Genomic DNA, 21,319 nt, shown 5'->3' with positions numbered 1-21,319 from the left:
TTTTTTTTAACATGGTTCGTTTTCAATAATAAAGAGTGTAAATGTGATCTGCTTTTTATGCTGCAACGTCTGAATGGCTTCTGCGCTTTTAGTCCATGTTTTCTGTGGTGTCTTCATTTGATCGGGCGTGCTTCAGGTCTGAATCTCAGTGTAGCACTGCAGGGTGGAATTGAAGACCCATTGCGTAGCAGTTTGAGACATTCCAGCTTTCAGTGTGAGCTCAGTTAAACACGCCCGAGTTTAATTACACACGACACTCACCTTGTTTCCAGGTAGCTTGCAGTTGACTCTGTGGAAGTGCTGTGCAATGGGAGTCCTAATCAGACCAGCTGTGCAGAATCCCACCCAGTCTGCAGTGTGATGGATTTGTGTCCACCAGCATTTCATCTGTCTGATAGAATTATTTTCTGTAAGTTGACATTTCCATGAGCTGTGGGTGGTATAGAAACTTGATGAATCAGAACTAACCTTTCCCAGCTTTTACCCCTGAGGGGCTGTCCTGTGGATAAGGAGCTGTCCTGGGTGGGTTTGCTCGGAGCGGTGTGTGCGTGTGTCAGCGTGCCCAGGAGAGACGTAGCAGACAGACACGACCGGTTTGGCATATTAAGCAGAATAGGTATTGCTTAATTTTACAGTTAAGTATTTGGCCGCTTGCCGCTTCTAGTTTATTTATGGTGACGTAATAACATCCGGGAAAGGTCGGGCTATTTGAGCAGAAGCCCCTCGTGGCTAAGTGCTAACTGCACCAAGGGCAACATTAACACTTCAATTACAGCGGCAGTGCGTTTGTATCTAGTAAGAAACCGATAACGAAATAAAGTAAATACAATTGAATGTAAGAAGATTTCGCGACGCAACATCAGCGCTGCTGTCTAGAGAAGTGTGCGATCAGTCCCGTCTCTCTATACAAATATCAGCAATTCAGCGAGGCGTGCATGGCTGATTTAAGAACTATTTTATGACCTTGTAGAGGCGTTCTAGTAGCTGAATGCAAACGGTATATATGTAAGCCTGTCCTGCACTTAGAATTACTGCTTTGGAAATGCGCATATGCTACATTGCTATGTGTTGCCGCGAGCAGGACGCGATGTCTTGTTTTTAATTGTTATTTTATGTTAAAACGTGTTTTTTTCTGCTTCCAGATTGAAGTCGCTTATTTACTTGTTGGTCGTGACTGCTCAGAATACAGCAGTTAAAACCCAACGGCGCTATTGCACTAGTTTCGGGTTACAGGTTCATTAGCAGAGGTGTTGAAGCGCGGTTCTCACCTTCCAGGCTATTTGCTTTCAGTAAATTAAACATTTTGTGCGCGCTGAGTCTCTGCGGGTAATGCGCAGTAATGGCTCATTATGCGCGCATGAATGACTGCTTTTGTTAGCATAATGACGTAGGTGTTGCGGGCATTGTACCGCTAACATGACATTGTTTGGGGGGTATTAGCATTCAAATAGAGGGCTCTTCAGAGTGTCCGAACAATACAGTCAAGCCTAGCTTCGGGGACCACCGGTAGCATATATACAGACTCTAGCGTATGCATTTCTCACACGGGAGATCATGATTCAAGCGTTGTGCTACTGCCTGGTTCTGCTCTCTCTCCGGTTCGCCGGGGGTCTTCCCTTTCATGCGGACAGAGGCCGCCAGATTAGCGCACTTTCTCACACGAGGGAGAAAGCGGCACTGGACGGGGCACGGAGATTTTTGGATCGAGGAGGGATTGGGGCAGGACACGGAGGTAGAGGAAGGCTTATGGACCGGCCGGGGAAAGGCGGAATATTCCGGGTGCCAACTGACGACAGCATCAAGAGGCACCAGCAGCCCCCGTGTGTCCAAATGACCGAGCCCTGGACTGTGGGGCGACCCAGCGCCGCCTCTCTCCCGGGAGACAGGCTCGTTTACCGTCTCAAAGTCCACGCCTCGTCAGCTGCGGGTCAACGCCAGCCCATCTTTCCACAGCATCACCTGTTCCAGTACCTGGGCAAGGTTTATCAATGCTGCAAGACCGGCTTCGTCTGCAGGAAGATTAAAGGGATTCAAGGGAGGCTAACCAGAGGTGAGATTGCATTTTCATGACCAACTTTTATAGTCTTACCGCACCTGTTATTACCCTTGTTATATTGGGCCACGCTGTGAGTCGTGTGTGCCCTTTTAGTATGATATTCAAACTTTTTGTTTTTCTGGGAGCATTACAAAATATATGTTTTTCAGAGCTGTTTTTTTCAGATGTGCGAGTTCTGGTTGGAGTTAGCAGTGAGGAACACGAATAGCTGATTTACTATGTCGTGTTTACTGTCCTCTTGTCGTGTCTCCGCTCGCAGATGCGGCTCGTAGAGAGGTGGAGTTCCTCGTGAACCCAGACGTGGGCGCTCTCGAGATCCAGAGAGCCGAGCTCCACGTGCAGATCTCGAACCCGGACCGGGTGCGAGTGGAACCCGTGCTGACTCTCCAACACGCGGAGAACCAGGATGCGGTGAGCTCGAGGTTAGGAACGGGGTTAATTCAACACTATTGGGTTCTGCTAAAAATGCGTTGCTGCACATTAGGCATGGAAAGTGGTGGTGTAGGATAACTGATACATGACTATTGCAAATGGTATTTACTATGTGTGTATTATTGTATAAACAAACAGCTGGATTTACTAATGAAACACAGTTTAAAGGTCTAAATAATCTCTCCGGGATAACAAGACTCCTATTGCAAGGCAGTTTCACCCATTCCAGGTTTTACAGCGAGTTTGATTAGCTGCAGTGTACAGGTGTGTCTTATTAAACTCAGAACAACCAGGAATGGATGAAACTGCTATGCAATAGGATCCTCGTTTTCATCGCTCATCTCCAGACTCTCAGAAGTGCGTTGTAAGCCTGTTTCTACCTGCTGCCCCCTTTGTGTTTCAGGTACGTGGGTGTGATGAGAGAGGGGGTGTCGGACTTCACCCTGGACCTCGCCTTCCTGTTTCAGACCCTGAAAGATCTGCTGGGGCGAGGGAGCGGCCCCCAAACCCCAGAGCCGCACAGAGTGGGGGTCCCAGCAGGAGCAGCCCAGCCGGGGAGAGCAGGGGTGCTGTCGGTGATGCAGCTCTGGGGAGAGGGGGTCTCTCTGGAGGGAGCGCAGGCTTATCCACTGCGGCGGTCCGGCAGCCCTGGAGTGAGTCTGCGCAAAATGAGGGGCAGGGGCCCCTTCCCAGCACAGGGCAGCGTGCCAGAGGACCCCACCCCAGCACAGGACAGCGCGCCAGAGGACCCCACCCCAGCACAGCCATTGACTGAACTCAACCTGACCCTCAACTGCGTCCTGGAGGAGGCGCTTGTGTCCTGCGCTGAGCATGGAGTCACCATCCTCCCAGCGCCCTTCATCACCATCGCCTACTGAGGGGGCGCTGTCTGGGTAGCATTGCTGTTATTGTTACTGTCAGCATAGCGGGCAGTGCTGTGTGGATTCAGTGAGAGGAGAGGATGTTAAAAGCTCTGTAATCACAATGCAGACGAGGCCGGCTCTTTTGCATTGTGGTTAAGATGCTCGAGTGGGGTCGTCGGGTCGCTCCCAGCATCCACCCTGTTGCAGTAGCCTGATTACTGCAAGACTGGGAGCCCAATTCCATTCTTAAGCTTGGGGAGGACGGGACGGAACACACCAGCCAGTGAAATAATGATTATTGCAAAAGAATAATATTATTTTCTTTCATAGAGATTGACTATTCAGTCTCTGTGCTGCGTTCCCGTGGGCATTGCTTCACATGCGTTGTGGCTTTTTATTTCTTATGCTAGCTGAAATGTTAATGGGATTGGACCCAAGAGCAACGTGCGCGGGGGATCTGCCGGAGATGGAGCATTGCTAAACTGATTGTGATTCATCGGGCTGCAGAGAAGCTGTTACGTGGAGTAATTCTGTGTCATGAGAGATAGAAATGTCTCTGAGTCATAAGCACTTCAGAAAAGAGATGAGTGTTAGCTATCACTATTTGATAAATGTGTTTCTGGAAAATAAATAATTCTAAACATACCTGAAAGATTATAAATTGTGTTAAGAATGGTTACTTTTGTATTTTTTTATTAACAAAAAGAAAACTGGCGCAGGCCTGCACTCCTTTCCCCCTCAGTATTTACATTTTCAATTGTCGAAATGGACTACACTCCCACCTCTTTGTGAGAATGGAGTTTATCAAAGAGCTGTAAGACAGAGGGACATGCAGGTAAGAAAGCATCAAGCCGTGTCCCCAGGGCCCTGCAGAGAGGACGAGGAGCTGGCAGGGGAGGCCAGCACTGTGGTTCACTCCTCAGATCTGCTCTGGACACAAAGCCAAGCAGACAGGGAGGGGAGGCGGACTCAGATCAAGAACGGAGCTGCAGTCATATTAACTGTGGAAAGTCGTTCATCCAGATAACATACAGTGCTGTTTCTGTTCCACGTCACGGTCATTTTTAAATAGTTGTCCCTGCATTGTAACTTTTAAATAATAGTGTAAAAAGATCAAACATTATTCTCAGTATTAACTTCATGTTGGGTCCTTAAAATTAATGCTAGTCTACAAATCTCCACACAATTCAAAGCAAACCATGAGTTTCTGTGTTTTTTGTAGCTTTTCTGGTCTCAATAGCACAATGTGTTAAAATTCTAGTGGATTCTAGTGTAGTTACAATGGATTCTAGTGCAGTTACAATGGATTCTAGTGTAGTCACAATGGATTCTAGTGCAGTTACAATGGATTCTAGTGTAGTTACAATGGATTCTAGTGTAGTTACAATGGATTCTAGTGCAGTTACAATGGATTCTAGTGCAGTTATAATGGATTCTAGTGTAGTTACAATGGAGTCTAGTGCTGTTATAATGTAGTTGTAGAGCAGCCCAGCCAGCTACACTGATCAGAGATTTATCTGAATGTACCGGTATATAAGTTTCACTGCTGTTTACTTAGTGTTGGCATGTCTTAAATTCTCAGTGCTAAACTGACACGTTTGCATGCTGTCTGAATGCGCATTATTTAAAATGATGTCCAGTCTGTGACGGCCCGGAGAACACAGTCGAGCTCCACAGACAATGTGAAGTCAGGTGCTGTACCGGAGAGTCCTCTCTTTCCAGGAGTGTTGGTTCAAGCAGACAATCGCGGGGAAACAGGTTTCTTGTCTTGGTTTTGTGCTTTATTTAGTCTTCAGAAAATAAAAATAATAATGAATTCACAAAAGCATTCCAAAAGGAAACCACAGGTTTGTTTTTACAGTTCACACGCAGTGAGAACATGCTTGAAATCTAAAAGTAGGACTGTGGTGAGCGGCACTTCATATCAACTAGGCAAGGCTCTTATTAAGACAGGCAAGCGTGGAACTGTAAGAGCTTCACTGGAATGTCACTTTAGTTCTAATGGAATTACTTTAGTTCTAATGGAATTACAGGGCAACTCCTGCCTTCTGTGCAGCATTACCAGCATGCACAGCAAAGGGGGTGCAGGGTGAGGGACGCAGCACAGCATTGTACTAAGCAAAGGGAGAACATCACCTAAGGACAGTGAGGAGCCCCGATGCTATTTAAAAACTCAAGCTGCTGCTTTCAATAAACTTTCAACATGTACCTTTTAAAAAGGAAACCTAGAAAAACAGTCAGCATTCTTCACATACTCTGCCAGCCAAAGCTTCATTATGACAGCCAGATAATGTGGTAACGAATAAGGACATGGCACTGCAATTTACAACAAACACTTTATTACTGAGGAACAACACAGAAGCAGACACACATATAGGAGACACACAGAGTAAGAACCAGCACAGGCTGGGGCACCAGCCTTTCAAACTGGCAAATGTGGGGTGGGGGGTCAGATCTTTAAAGAAAACAAATTTACACCAACTCAAAAATAGTTTGGTCAGTGTTGCAAAACTTTTCTCAAAGTGCGGTTGGAGTTGTGTTCTCGCACGTGAGGCTCAGTTAACCAAGAGCGTGGGTCACACCATTGAATACAACTCCTAATTAAATGTGGTTTCAGAACTGTGCGGCAGGATATCGTTTAACCCTTGTCTGTTAATGAATTGTAGATTGTTAGAGTCCCAGTTTACCAGTGTCTTCCCATGAAACACTGACTCCAGTGGCATACCAGTTTTGTATGGGAAGCTGTGAAGTGAACTGGGAGCTATAAAGACGAGTGTGGGCTGCAGGATTGAAAAGGCCTCAGGAAGCACGGCTAACAGATCTGAGAGCTCTCAGCAATGTGCAGTAGCGTGTGGGTGTGCATGCGAGTGGGTGAATGTTCATCCGCTACACGCACAGTGGTGTGGGGGATCCAGCTGCAGACACAGAACACACACACAGACACATTACAACAGGATCACCGCCTCGACACCACAACCACAGGGATTACAACACAGTGAAACGGATCCGCTCCCCGCGAGGCTCACCGGAGAGTTCAATAATGCTTTTGGTCCACGTGCCCTATTCAAAATGCCGTAGGGCTGGTGCAAGCTCCTTCTGTCCGAGCTCAACATCGGACTGAAACACAGTGGTTTTTGTGGTCACTCCACCCCCCTCCCCATCCCCTATCCACTGTCCCAAACAAACACAAGTCCGCCGCACTCGGTATGTCAAACTAATCCAGTTTCACAGTCAGCGGAGAGAAGGCTACAACACGTCTATTTTTTTTTTCCTTGACGTTTTTAGATGCCACATCGTATTATAAACGAATTAAGAGGCATGTACATTTAAAAAATGATAATAAAATAAAAAAAGCCTTGCTTACTTGAAATGCATCATCAGCAGAACCACTCTCCTTCCTTCAGTTTAAAACTTAAGAAAGCAAGTCCACCCTCCCCTAAGAACAAGGAAAAGAGGTTCACTCTGTGGAGTGCTGCTTTGCTCACCATTCTCACTCTTCTCGGCTATTCATTAAACCAGCTATTCTGCTGAAACATTGATTACATTGATTTTCTTAGCAATGCAATTCCAAAAAAACCCCAGCCTGCTTCTGCAGACGGAGCTTACTGAAGCCATCCGAGTGTGCATGCATTCCCAATTTGCAGGGGCCCCAAAATCCACATGCTGCCTGCTGACGTCACGGGAAGCCCACAGTCCTGAGTGAAGGATTCATGAATTACAGGCTGGTGCAGCAAGCAAGGATCCCCACCGTGCACACTGCAAACCAGGGCAGCCTGCGCTGCTGCAGGGGTCAAACTGCACCGTGATTCTCACAGAGTCCCCAGAGCCCTACGCAAAGTCCCGAGCACATCTCACAGAGAATTTAAGCTTTTGCGCGTGTTATTTTCAGTGTGTGTGTGCAGCACTAAATCACCAAACAATACAAATCATCACAAATAAAAAACACTGTATAAAAATCTCGGTATGACCATTCTGAACTACAGCAGCAAGAGCAACACAGGGGACTCTAGTAAGACGCTGTCTATCACAGCCCTGTCATTTACTGCTCATGATATCCAGGTAGGATCAGGTGCCTCCTCAGTGTTAAAATCAGTGCATCACTGAATACAAAGTCACAACAGAAAGCTATTTTTCAATACACTAAGCTGGCTCACAAAGTCAAGTTATTGTGCTCTGGAATTTCAACCTATTGAAAAAGGATGCTGGGTAAAGATAAGCCCTGTTAAAAATCACATCGGCCCTCTCTGCCAAACCCCAAAAGCTCTGCTCGTTAACACGTGTTTGCAGGAGTGTCTTCTCAGCGCTTGGATCAGCTAGTGACCGACAGAGACTATTCACACATGACAAGCCCGGGGCGTGCAGCCCCATTGAAAAACCTTCCGCACAAGCCAAGGCTGAAGAGCTCAGCCTCATGGGGGGTTTCTTGTAATGCTGGCAGCAGAACAAACGCCAGCACTTAGACTTAAAGTCAATGCCCTTTCTAGACGTCTCATTTGTTTACCAAGCTATAAAAGGTTCAAGGTGTTGTTTCTAACCTCCCACTGCTGCAAGTCGCAGCGACGAGGCTTCAAACTGGGATCGAGCTGGACGTCGAACTGCTGCTGTTTCTGTACGCACTTGTGCATTCCACCGCTGCAGCATCAGCAAAACAGAGGCTGACTCAAACAGCTCTCCGTGTCTGCCTGCGTCACAGAGCAGTATCTGCTGAGCCGAGGCACCAGATACAATATCTGTTCTCTGTGCCTGCTGTGACACAGCGTTATCACAGCGGACAGTATCCCAGGAGCCATGGCATGTAAAGAAAGCTGTCTCACCTCCCTCCTTATGAATAAAATAAAAAAACAGCAGAGAGATAGAGAGATGGTCAGATAGATAGGCAGGCAGAAAGTAACACTACGTGGTGTGAATGGGTTTTGGGTGTGAGGATAGGGGGCTGATGGAAGGCAGCAGGGACGTTTCAATGCATCAATGCATCTCTCTCTGGGATGAGAGCAAGGATTGTTTGTGTACACAGCTTCTCAACATCTCTACCGGATCTCAATGAAATCTCAACAGAAGACTTCCAGGAGACGAAGCCTGGAGCAGGAGGAGAGGAGAGACACGGAAACGTTTCTATCAAGACTATACAGTTTAAACAGAGCCTGGAGTCTGAATGAAGACTGAAGCCTCTCTCTGGCTCGCTCTCTTCTCTTCCATTTCATGTTCTCTCATTCTCTCTGTTCTGGGAGTCACCGCCCCGGGGTGAAGATGTAGTCGAGGGCCTGTCTCTCTGCCGCTGCCACGTTGGGATGCCACAGGTCCACCATGAAGACCACGCGTGGGCCGTCCGCCACACTGCCTGCACAAAACACAACCGTCACGTCAGCGCCACCTCATCCAGACCTGGGGTCTATGTTACATAACCAGAAATAAATCACAGGTACAAATACATGAAACATACTAGAGAACTTCCTTTTTTCAAACAAACGGGGTCACCAAAAGAGGTTGAAAATACAAGAATAATGATCAAATGACAAAGAAACACATAATTGAACTGCAATTACTTTGAATTACAATTACGCAGGTGTGCCAAGGTTCAACAACAATTGAACAACAGTCAATTACAAAAGACACAATTACAATGGTAACTGAGTCCAGCTCTGACTTCAGCCCGGCCCCACGCTTGCTGTTGTGTTGCTCCTGATAATACTGAACTACCCTGTTCCACTCACTTCAGTTCTCCTGAGCACTGCACTGGCTGTGTCATTCAGCACGTCTGCTCCCTGCGAGGGCATCTTCTGGGACCCGCAGAGGGATGAGAAAGCATGTTTTCAAAAGGGGCTAGGTTTGATTTAAGAAATGAAAAGCCCCAAGCAGGCTCAGGCTCTCTCAGCATTTAACAGGAGAATCTTGCTCAGTGGGGCTGGCTGTGTTTGCTGCTCAGTCCCATGGCTGCACTCCTGCAGAGAAGGCTGGCTGTGTTTGCTGCTCAGTCCCATGGCTGCACTCCTGCAGAGGAGGCTGGCTGTGTTTGCTGCTCAGTCCCATGGCTGCACTCCTGCAGAGGAGGCTGGCTGTGTTTGCTGCTCAGTCCCATGGCTGCACTCCTGCAGAGGAGGCTGGCTGTTACAAGGCTGTATTGAACTCAGCCTGCATTGCAGAGGACTGGCACGAGATATGCAGAGCAAGGAGACTGCCCACGTGAGGCTGGTATCCCGTCTGGATTCTTGTGGTGCATCAGGTCACAGGAACCCCTCCGTGGACCTACATCCTTATCATCCTAACCAGGGTTTGGGATCAATTCCTGGTTTAAAATCAATTCCCTTTGCTTCTTAAAGAATCTGAATTGATATTCTAGAGTCATAATTATTGTGATTGTTCAAACTGCTTTTTAATTGACTTCAATGTAAGCGATGCTCATTTTAATAGAATGCTGCCGATTGCAATTTTAAATCAGTGCTGGAATTGATTAAAAGGAGATTGGAAGTGAAAATCAGGAATCGATCCTGAGCCCGACCCTCCTCATGCAGGCGTGATGTTTAAATCCAGCTCCTCCATGCCTGGAGCTCCCCACAGCGATGGACTCACCTTCGTGGAAGGCAGTGTGCAGGAAGGAGTCATCGAACAGGAGGCAGCTCCCCTCAGCCCAGCACTGGGGCTCCCCGCCCACCACCAGCTCACAGCTACTGGGGATCTTCAGCCCTGAGGGAGAGGGGGAGGCGCTGGTTTATCCACATGTTTTAGAAAACAAACAGGCCCTATATCATCTGTCCACTTGTGACTATACAGAAAAAGGACTTCTTTGCAGCTTTGAAACAGCCTTTAATTAAAAAAACACACACAGACACAGAGGCACGTCTATATCTGCATTATCTACTGACCGAGTTAGAACAGATACACATTGAGATCCCAGATTGAATAACACTGCAATTACAATTACTCAAAATGTGTTTTATGCAATGGATTTTACAGTGAATTTTCAATAATTAACTAATACGAAAAACAAAACACACACAGTGGCTGAACACATGTCTACTGAGCCAACGTGCGTTTAAGAATGCGTATCTAATTCCCCCCCGCACCCCTCCGTACCCAGGTGGCAGCGTATCCGCACGTTGGTGGGGCCGTAGTGCTCTGTGATGAGCGTGCCGGGGCTCAGCACGGAGAAGCAGGCGTTCCCGAACACGTTGTTCCCGATGAAGGTGCGCAGCGAGCCCAGGATGCGGTAGGCGCGGGGGCAGCGGCGGCAGTTCTGCGGCACGCTCACGCCCTGGTTCACCAGGTAGAAGGTGTGCCACTCCCCGTGGGGGGTGCTGTTCGCCTTCCAGCCCTGCGAGGGGGACAGGCTGCAGTTGGAGAACGCCTGGTGCACCGCCTCGAACTCGGCCAGCAGCACCGACCAGCTCCGCTCCAGCAGCTCCACGTCGTGCTTCTGCGCCTCCCGGGAGAAGTAGGGGGAGGTGGGCAGGTCCGGCAGGAAGAACACCTCCGGTTTCTGGATGGAGGGGCGGCTGGCTAGGTATCGCCCCTGCTCCCGCACCCCCTTGTGCACGCGGCCCATGCCGGCCCAGGTGTAGCGCTTGGCGTACTCCTGCAGGTTGTGGTACAGCCGCTGGTTCAGCCCCTCGCTGTGGGCCGTGCAGCGGAAGCACTCGGGGGAGTGGCAGTAGCTGTAGCCGTTCTGGGGCCCCTCCCCGTCGCCCCGCTCCGCGAGGAGGGAAGCGCTGGAGGGGACCAGCACTCCGGCCCTGTAGCTCCGGGGGGACGAGGCGGCCTGCTCGCGCCCCACGCGGTAGCAGTACCAGATGAACAGCAGCAGCAGGCAGCTCACAGTGGCCAGGGCGCTGGCGTCGCAGTCCCGCACAGCATGCATGCCGCCAGCCACCAGGTCACGCAGTCCGTCCAGAGACCAGTCCATAGCAAGAGGGGAGGTTAGAGTCTGGGGGGGCTCAGGAGATGCTGCGAGGGCTGGGTGTCAGTAAACATCGAGGGCTCATTGAAGAGAGGGGCAGGAAGCAGTGGAAACGGGGAGGGAGATGGTAAACCACCATAGCGATACCAGCAACCCAGGCAGGCTGGGAGGGGAGGGGGGGTCTATCTGCCTGCTGCCACGGTGACGATCTCAGAGGTCACTGCTGAGGCTGCAAACGCAGGACCTGAAAAAAAAAAAAAACCAGCAGCTAAACTGAGTGACAAAGAGCTTCAGCAAAACCCAACCCCCCCTCAGGGATAGAAATAAGACTCCCACTGCATAGCAGTTTGATCCAATGCTGGTTTTACTGTGAGTTTAATAAGACACACCTGAGCTGGTTGCCTATACACTGGGGCTAATCAAGCTTGTATTTAAACCTGAGTGAAACTGCTCTGCCTAGACATCCTCTGCTGTCTCTCTGTGTTTAAAGCCTCGCTGACTCACACTTGCCAACGTTTCACAAAAGAATTGAGGGAAACAAAACAATGATCCCTCCAGCAGGTTGAAGAGACAAGCGAGTCACTGATGGAGGGCTCTGAACAGCATTACTTTTAATGCAAATAACTCTCCAGCATTCCAGTCATTTGAACTAGGAATACAAATTTCATTCAACCACTTCTGAACACCAGCTGAATAACAATAAACACCTACAGCAGAACTGGCTGACAGCTCGATCAAAAAAAATAAGGGATAACCTCACCCCCTAGATACTGCTACAAATTTAACACAGGCGTGACATTCCATGCTGACCAAATGCCCATAGCATGTATAATCTGTGCTGCCACACACAGCCTCGCTTTATTTTATCACTAAAAAGTCACCAGGAAACTCTTGCAGAGATAACAGTTGAAAAGAAGACCTGTCTAAAAAAAACAGTCAGGCTTGTGGCTACAGTGGAGTGAGTGTGTGTGAGTGCGTGCGTTTAACCTTCTCAAATCAATACCATTAAGGTTATCTATCAGTCTCTCTCTTTGCAGGAGGAAGCACTAACAGATGAGAGGCTCCTGCCAACACCACAGCAATGCACACTTTGTAAGTGGCTGGGATTTCTCAGTCTCAGGTGACACGGCATTGCACTGGAGGAAGGTATGTGCTCTCCATCACTGCAGTGATGACACAGCCCTCTCCTCTCCTCTCCCTGCAAATGAAATGGTTAACTGTGGGAGACAAAATGCAGGCAGAACTGCCAGGACACGACGACCCAGCGTCAAGACAGGTGCTGCTGTCGCGGATTCCGATCAGTGATGAGCTGATCACTAAAACGAAAAACACACACCAGCACAGCACGCACTGTAAAATCAAACCGCACACAGCACGTCACATTTTGGGCATGTTTTTTTTTTTAATTTTTTTATTCAACCTCTTAAGTCGCCGGCCTCTGCCCCGCGGTCTGGTGCTACGATGAATGCTCTTCCACACTGACATGTTTCACAAGCAGAGGTACCTGTCCGTCAGTCGAGCACGGGTAAATCGGGGGGGGGGGGGGGGGGGGTGATAATGATTATGTAAGTTGGCACTTTTAAGTTTCTGGGCAGACAGATACATTTCGATCTGGTAATAATACACACGCACAGAGACAGCGTTGCCAGGAAAGGCTAGTGACCCCGCAGGGCACGGTCTAAAATGTGATATTAGATTCATGTTATTATTTTAAATGCAGCACACAGCTGTTCTGTCGTTTGTCTCTCTGTATCGAGCATGCGAGCGGGCACAAATACCGAACCCTGTGGGTTTGTTTATTGCTACGGATTATCATTTGAACTACAGTACCACCACGCTTGACGAGAAATAATCCAGACTCATCTGAAAATAATAAAAAATATTACACAAAACACACATTTTAAGAAACAAAACAACAAGCATACACGTGCGGTTAAAATCCTCAAAATGTTTACTTCATAAATAACAACGCACGCCCCCACCCAAATAAATAAATAATTAAATAAATAAAAACAAATTGATATTGATAATAACAGCCAGGTGGAACTAGAATGCTAGGGTGGCTGACATTGAAACACGCTGTCTGCAGGATATTGTTATTATTTTATTCAAAAGGCGAATACATGTTATTTACTTACCAGATTGATTGTTTCCTTCTAGTATTAAAATACAGACACGCAGTTGTCTGAATCTCAAATCTCTCGCCCAAGCAAGTTCTGTACCTACACTAGACCCCTGGTGCAACAGATCCGACAAACACCGCCACCAAACCGGAGACGCTTCATTTTTTATCCTGTAGTAATAATAATATGCATGACGATGCAGCGCAGCCTCCGCCCCTCTCTCCCTACACACAGCTCGCCGTGCCACACTGCAGCGCGCCCCGTCACTACCTCTCTAATCACCGGCGCTGAAGAACCATGCGGCTGTCTCTGACACCGCTTCATTACACCCCAGCTTTTCCGACAAACTACAAGCACTTGCATAGCATGCAAACAGTATTTATTTAGAGAAATAAACCGCAACCACCCTCATGCCCCCACGCCCAACCTACCTGCAGCATGCTCAGCATAGCTGTACACGCGACGTCACCGCCTGACTATGAATGCGACTACCTGATGCGCGCAAGGTATCCCTGGGAATTGGAGTCTGTGGCTTACTAAAAAAATAAAAAATAATAATCATGCAGTTTTCAAGCGCGACAGATTTTTTTAAAAATAAACAAGTCATCTATTTATTTCTCATGGAATTTTAATTCTGAAGAATAATATGTTTGTCGACGACGGGCGGGGTAGGCAGAAAGAAGCGGTTATAATTTTTGTTTTGTTTTAAAGACTACAAATCCCGACGTTCCCTGCAATGACTGTGGGAAAGCAGCCACGCTGTGACGTGTCTTGTTAAAGCGACACCTAGCGGTGCTCAGAGCACTTTACAAAGGGCTTGCGCAGGTCTGACGTCACTGCCTGTGCTGGGAACCCTAGCGGTGAATGAGCGACCCAACAGCATGTTCAATCTGATTGATTTGTGATCTGCTTTCTGCAACAGCTGATCCATCAGAGCACTGAATTCCATCATCAAAACATCAGCTGGCTCTCTAGTCTGTTTACATGTCCTGCAGTATTGCAAGCAGACTGATTTGATACCAATTGCTATCTTAATAAGATTCCATTTATTAATTCCAGTATTCCAAAGTTACACACATAGCTTTTAAAGATTTATCATTTCTGTAACCTGGGTGGAAAACATCTTACTCTACAGCTGTGCCGAGTCACAGTGTTCTCCAGTGTGCTCCTAATATTTGTTTAACCTTCACTGACTCACAATCCCGTGCCCTTTGCCGTGTTTCACATAATAAGACACACGCACACGCACACGCACACACAGAGACACACACACAACTTTTTTTTTTTTTTTTTACCATTTATTTAGGGAAATCTGTAACGTTCATTTTATGAAAATTTACATTACAAGGCATAAGCAACACATACATCAAAATAATATTTCTTTGTTTTAATATAATACTGTGTTATCAGAACTACAACATACTGTTACTAAAAGCTGCTGTACAAACCTGTCAAAATGAACAAAGTGCTGAGGAATGTTTCAACAGTATCCCAGCTCACTGTATCAGCACCCTAATCAGTGAGGGGCACACAGGCAGGCTGGAGACAGCATTGAGATCTCTGTGAGATTATCGCAATGCTGGCTCCTAGACCCAGCATTGTGGAAGTCGTACAAATCCTTCCACCGAAATCAATAAACAACATTATAATCAATGATCAACTGAATTATTGTTCCGTTTTTTAATTTACATTAAAATAGTTTTTGCTACTTTCAGAAAACATAAAGAAACGTTGCCCTTTGATTTGAAATTCCAGTGAATGTTTTAATATATTCTACCAGCTACCCCATTCATCTCGTTTCTAAAAGCCCGTCCCTAGCGTTTATCAAGGTCCCCTGTTAATAAGCAGTGGCTTGAAGAATAACATCCAGGTTTCTGACGCAGTAGTGCAGGGACCCCCATGTTGAATTTTGCTGCCTGTGTAAAACATGCAACCCTCTATAGCCTTTATTCTGCTGTGCCTGAAACCCCTCAATGGACAGACCCTTCTATCAGAGAGATGTTCATTTTTAGATGTTAGATGCTCGCTCACTCAATGGACATGGTGCTGGTCCTTCGCTGCTATATTGAATGCCGTCTGCTGTAAATGGGTTTCCAGTCAGTTCCAGTGTTTTTTAAAACTCTTTTTTGTGTCTTTCTGTAAGTATAAAAGGAGATCAGTCCTCGCCTCTGTCTGCTCTCTCTGCCCCTCCTCTCTCCCGGGTCTCTATCACCTTCTCTTGATGTCACAAACTCTAACCAGAGACCTGTCTGCCTGCCTGAAACAAGGTGAAAGGATTGAAATAATAAGTTCTATTAATAGACGGGCTGTTCACAAGATATAGCCTTCGATGGCTCTTCCACTCAGGTGTGGGTACAGAGGAGGAGCAGGTCAAGGTGGCCTCCTCACAGAGGGATCAGTCCAGGGGATCACACAGAATCCAGAGTCAGTCCTTGTTTAGATTTGTTATGTACAATATCTTCGGGGGGGTGGGGGGCAGGGAGAGGGGGGTGTGGGGGCGGAGGGGGGGGGGGGGGTCTCTCATATCGAAACCTCGTACTCTCTCGTATCCTGGAACACAAACAAAGACACCTTCATTTCAGACGTGTGCACAAAAAAAAACAAGGAGATTGTTACAAAGCAGCAGTTACTGGCATTGTCATATCCTTTCTGAATGAGAGGACTACAATACCCAGAACGCCCTGCTCGGAATCTTACCCCTGTCTCATAGATGGGGTTGTCGAACTCCGTCTCCACGGTGATCTGGCTGTAGGGATGGGTGTACATCAGGGGCAGTCGCAGGTTGGAGTGGTATCGACACCTGGGGTCAGACAGACAGACAGGCATGGTTATGTACTGCACTTCATATTTATACCAGTACAGTCCAACTACAGTGGCGCTCCAGTGGAGCAGGCGTGCACCGTGTGATGTAGACGTAGGCTCCTCCTAGCAGCACAGAGAGGATGAGGACGGGGATGAAGATCGCCAGTGCCATGTTCCCTCCATCCAGGGAGGACTCCGCTGCGGCTTCAGCTACAGAGAGAGAGAGGGGGGAGCAGAGAGGGAGGGGAGAGGGGGGTGCGAGATTAGGGAGAGAGCTCTCATTCCAAATTTGTTTCATTTGATAAATCTCTATTGTACTGAATATCTTTTAGGTTATTGGCTTATTGGCTTAATTCTTTATTCTGGAAACACAAATATTCCAAAAGCCGTGCTTTGGAAATAAAAACGCCCTGTTTTCTGACCAATGGTCTAGCAGTAATCATACCACATGTGACTTCAGCGCAGGAAGTGGATGCATACCAGGAAGCAAAAGCACATTTTCTCTGTGTGCTGCAGAGTTTTTCACGCTTCTAAAGCCCAGCATACAAAAGATGTTTCCATACACTGGGCTTCAGAAGTAAGAAAATGTATTGAACAGTCTTTAGCGCTCCTTTAATAAGCAGCTGAAGACAGTGAAGAACATCGACACGCACTCCCTGACACTATGGCAAGCACTCACCTTCCAGCGTGTGCTCAAAGCTCTCCTGGTTCTCTGAAAAACAAAAAGGCCAGTCAGAGGCCAGCGAGAGTAGTGGAGAGACAAAGAGAGGGATGGAGAAAGAGACGAGTGGAGAGTGAGGGATGGGAGAGAGCGAGAGAGAAATACTCCGGAAGTATAAGAGCCCCGCCCCACCCCCTGACCCCTGACCCCTGACCCCCTCACCTCTGCAGAGTGGCAGTGGGCCGCTCCAATAGGACGGGTGCCCCAGCACACACTTGATGGTGATTTCTCCAATCAGCTCAAAGCCTTCGTAGCACATGAAGGTGAGAGACTCCCCCGGCAGGTAGAGGTGCTTGTACAGGATCTGGTACCCATTCTCAGGGAGGCCCGGGTTATCACAGGACACTGACTCCTCCGCTGTGAGGGAGAGGAGAGGGGAGAGAGAGGGGAGAGAGGGGGGAAAGGGGAGAGAGAGAGAGGGGAGAGGGGAGAGAGAGGGGAGAGGGGGAGAGAGAGGGGGGAGTGGGGAGAGAGAGGGGAGAGGGGAGAGAGAGGGGGAGAGGGGAGAGAGAGAGAGGAGAGAGAGAGGGGAGAGAGGAGAGAGAGAGAGGAGAGAGAGAGGGGAGAGAGGAGAGAGAGAGAGGGGAGAGAGAGGGGAGGGAGAGGGAGGGAGAGGGGAGAGAGAGAGGGGAGAGAGGAGAGAGAGGGAGAGAGGGGGACAGGGATAGAGGGGAGAGAGAGAGATGGGGAGAGGTGAGTGAGAGGGAGAGAGGGGGACAGGGAGAGGGGGTAGATGGGAGAGAGGGGGAGAGGGGAGAGGGGCAGGATAGACAGAGGAAGAGAGGGAAGGTGTCAGATAGACAGAGAGAGAGAGAAGTCGAGATGGTGAATTACCACATAAAAATGACAGTTAATGTAATGCAAACCCTGGATCAGTTGTGTTGCTGCAGATTCCTGAGCCGTGTTCCTGTGTGGGTTTGATTCCTTCCCGCTCCCTCGCTAAGAGCAGCACACACATCCCTGTATCCCACACAGTTACCATGGAAACTGCAGCTCCAGGGCTCAGGGCTTTGTGTGTCGCTAACAATAGCACTCTGAGTGTGTCTTTGTGTGCAGTCTGCCAGTTACCTTGAAAACACACCAACACATTCCAATGGAGTTCAGACAGGGAACAGTACTGCTGCCTTCAGACAGGGGGCAGCATTCTGTACTCTGGGTTTCAACAATGCTCTTCAGCAATGATCTTTAGCAGACTGCGAAGCTTCAGCTTGTGGACTGTTTTATACTGTTGTCTTTGTTTTGTAATTAACATGCAGGCAATTGTTTCCCTTTGGCTGAGGGCTGAGAGGGTTTGAAATCAAATGGTTTTTATCCCTTGTTTAAATCCATTCCAATTAGGAGCATACCTTCCTCTGCCGTTGCTTAACTAATGAGAAAGTTACTTTAAAAACTCCAACTCCATCATTCTCATCATCATTACTGTTGGGAGGCAGTCCAGCAGCAGCTCTAGTAGTAGAGCATGTTTATTATTATGAAGACTCACAGGAGCAGCGAGGAAGCTGTGAGGTCCACACTGGGGTGCCCGTCTCTCGCCCGTAGCAGGTGAGCATAGCGCCGCCCTCCAGGATGTATCCGGGAGTGCAGGTGTACTGGATGGTGGTGCCGACGAGCAGCTTGGGGTCCGAGAGGGTGCGGCTGGAGTGCTCCACCTGCCCCGGGTCACTGCAGTACATGACTGGAGGGGCAAACATCACATCCTATTGTAACAGCTGCAGGGGGGCTTCAACACAGCTCACAGACAATGTTTACACAATGAAGTGTCCTAGTGTTACTGGAATTCCCTTTGCTGCTAGGAATAAGCGTTTTCATTTTCACTGCATTTCGATCACAATGTGCGACACAGACCCGTCTCTCTCCTATTGCATAGCAGCTTTACCCATTCCAGGTTTTACTACCAGCTTGATTAGCCACAGTGTATAGGTAGCAAGCTCACGTGTGTTCTATTAAACTCATAGTAAAATCAGGAAAGGATCAAAGTGCTATGCAATGGGATTCTTATTTCCCTGGTTCTCCCTTTCCTCTCTCCAGCCCTGATCCCCTCCATTGCCTCACACACCCTGCCCCTCTCCCTCTCCTCCTCTCCCCCCCTGACTCACTCTTCTCACAGAAGGGTGGCTGGCTGCTCCACACCAGGTCCCACTGGCAGGTGAGGGTCTCGCTGCCCACGATGTCGTAGCCGGGGTCGCACTGGTAGGTGATGCGGGCGCCGCGGACCAGCTCCGTGTGCGACGTGGTCTTCCAGCCGTTCTGGATCTCAGGCAGGTCGGAGCACGAGTCGTTCCGGGACACCTCTGCAACGAGAGCAGGGACGCTTGCATTGCATCTGTACCTGAGCATTCACACACTGACACACTGACACAGACACACACTGACACAGACACACACTGACACACAGACACTCACTGACACACAGTGACACACACTGACACAGACACACACTGACACACAGACACACACTGACACAGACACACACTGACACAGACACACACTGACACACAGACACACACTGATACAGACACACACTGACACACAGACACACACTGACACAGACACACACTGACACAGACACACACTGACACACAGACACACACTGACACAGACACACACTGACACAGACACACACTGACACACAGACACACACTGATACAGACACACACTGACACAGACACACACTGACACACAGTGACACACACTGACACAGACAAACACTGACACAGACACACACTGACACACAGACACACACTGACACACACTGACACACACAGACAAACACTGACACAGACACACACTGACACACAGACACAGAGGCAGGCCCTCACCCATGTAGTTGATGATGAAGCCCTCTCCCTTTCCGAACACCATGCCGGCGGGGTCCGAGTGGAACTGCACGGTGAGGTCGGGGGTGGAGGAGTACAGTTTGAAGGGGCTCGTGCCCCCGATGTACTGCCCCAGGATGCGCGTGGTCACCTCGTCCCCATCGTAGATCGTCATGATGTCACTGTTACTGAGGTTGAGGCTGCGAGGAGAGGAGCAGGGAGCACAGCTAGATACAGGGTGCTATACAGTGCGCTATACAGGGGGTTATACAGGGTGTTATACAGGGTGTTATACAGGACACTATACAGGGTATTATACAGGGTGTTATACAGGGTGTTATACAGGGTTCTATACAGGGTCCTATACAGGGTGTTATACAGGGTGTTATACAGGGTGTTATACAGGGCACTATACAGGGTGTTATACAGGGTGTTATACAGGGTGTTATAAAGGGCACTATACAGGGTGTTATACAGGGTGTTATACAGGGTGTTATAAAGGGCACTATACAGGGTGTTATACAGGGTGTTATACAGGGTGTTATACAGGGTGTTATACAGGGTCCCATACAGGGTGTTATACAGGGTTCTATACAATGTGTTATACAGGGTGTTATACAGGGTTCTATACAGGGTGTTATACAGGGTGTTATACAGGGTGTTATACAGGGTGTTATACTCACAGGTGGATGTCGAGCAGGATGCGGCGCTCCTCCCCCACGTGAATCCTCCAGCTGCAGTCCTCTCCCTCCCCGTAGGTGTCGGGCCAGTTTGGGGACAGGATGAGACCGCTGGGGGCAGAGAGCTCCCCTCCACACAGAGCTGGGAGAGTGAGAGATAGAGAGAGAGTGAGAGAGAGACAGAGAGAGAGAGAGAGAGAGAGAGAGAGAGAGAGAGAGAGAGAGAGACAGAGAGAGAGAGAGAGAGAGAGAGAGAGAGAGAGAGAGAGAGAGACAGAGAGAGAGAGAGAGAGAGAGAGAGAGAGAGAGAGAGAGAGAGATAGCTGCACTGGGGGTGGAGGCGTACCTTTACATACAGGCTCGGTGTCGTTCCAGTAGGGGTCCCTCAGATTGACACACTCGATGACGGGGGGCCCCTGCTCCAGGGAGTGCCCCGCCTCACAGGTGAACTCCACGATGGTGCCCACGTTGTACGAGGGGTCAGAGGTGGTGAAGTTCCCATTCTGGAGGTAGGGCTCATAGCAGTGCCCCCGCTCGAACGCTGCCGGGGAGAGGGGGGGGTGTTTAGAACAGGTTTGGACTGCAGCAGTATTCCAGAGAGCATGCCTTTTTCTATACAGGATTTCAGGAGGGCAGCACCTTCGTAGCGGATGTTGAAGCCCGTGGCGGTGTGTTCGGTGTCCGAGGTGAACTGCACGAGCACGGACTGCCCCTCGCTGATCACCCCCCTCGAACGGGACCAGTCCTCCGTGCGCCGAGTCAAACAGAACCGTAGAGTTCTCCCCTGTCCCACTCAAAACCAGCACCCTGGACAAGAAGACACCTCAATGTTACCAGCAGCACCCCAAACACCAGACACCACGTCTCAGTGTTACCAGCAGCACCCCCAAACACCAGACACCACGTCTCAGTGTTAACCAGCAGCACCCCCAAAC

The 21,319-nt window shown here is 48.8% G+C and overlaps 3 protein-coding genes across 4 annotated transcripts in view; 1 reads left to right on the top strand and 2 right to left on the bottom strand.

Annotated features, from left to right (window-relative positions):
* The first annotated feature begins 62 nt into the window (after nt 1-62).
* Nucleotides 63-4,408, top strand: LOC117426194 (uncharacterized). Its single transcript, XM_034043571.3, has 3 exons — nt 63-2,050; nt 2,316-2,478; nt 2,892-4,408. The coding sequence occupies exons 1-3, from the start codon at nt 1,555-1,557 to the stop codon at nt 3,364-3,366; spliced, it is 1,134 nt and encodes a 377-aa protein (XP_033899462.3). The 5' UTR covers nt 63-1,554; the 3' UTR covers nt 3,367-4,408.
* A 1,260-nt stretch (nt 4,409-5,668) lies between these two features.
* LOC117973393 (aspartate beta-hydroxylase domain-containing protein 2-like) lies at nt 5,669-13,875 on the bottom strand. Of its 2 annotated transcripts, none has more exons than XM_058994298.1 (4): nt 13,797-13,875; nt 10,423-11,486; nt 9,919-10,032; nt 5,669-8,689 (listed from the first exon to the last, which is right to left on the bottom strand). In XM_058994298.1, exons 2-4 carry the CDS (start codon nt 11,246-11,248, stop codon nt 8,580-8,582), a joined length of 1,050 nt encoding a protein of 349 aa, XP_058850281.1. In that variant the 5' UTR covers nt 11,249-11,486; nt 13,797-13,875; the 3' UTR covers nt 5,669-8,579. The 2 variants fall into 2 exon arrangements, with proteins under 2 accessions (XP_058850281.1, XP_034781558.2); XM_034925667.2 differs by lacking the exon at nt 13,797-13,875 and adding an exon at nt 13,381-13,786.
* Nucleotides 13,876-14,654: 779 nt separating this feature from the next.
* LOC117973278 (seizure 6-like protein) overlaps nt 14,655-21,319 on the bottom strand; it is a 28,626-nt gene continuing 21,961 nt past the window's right edge. Inside the window, 12 exon segments of the mRNA XM_058994297.1 lie at nt 14,655-15,915; nt 16,063-16,165; nt 16,266-16,377; nt 16,847-16,879; nt 17,051-17,245; nt 18,372-18,563; nt 18,985-19,179; nt 19,708-19,904; nt 20,388-20,526; nt 20,731-20,925; nt 21,024-21,111; nt 21,113-21,191. Coding sequence (XP_058850280.1) covers nt 15,886-15,915; nt 16,063-16,165; nt 16,266-16,377; nt 16,847-16,879; nt 17,051-17,245; nt 18,372-18,563; nt 18,985-19,179; nt 19,708-19,904; nt 20,388-20,526; nt 20,731-20,925; nt 21,024-21,111; nt 21,113-21,191 — 1,558 coding nt within the window. The 3' untranslated portion in view covers nt 14,655-15,885.

This window comes from Acipenser ruthenus, chromosome 21 (genome assembly GCF_902713425.1).
Source record: "Acipenser ruthenus chromosome 21, fAciRut3.2 maternal haplotype, whole genome shotgun sequence".
Lineage (NCBI taxonomy): Eukaryota > Metazoa > Chordata > Actinopteri > Acipenseriformes > Acipenseridae > Acipenser > Acipenser ruthenus.
The sequence above is the reverse complement of the archived record's forward strand: the minus strand, read 5'-3'. Positions and strand labels throughout refer to the sequence as shown.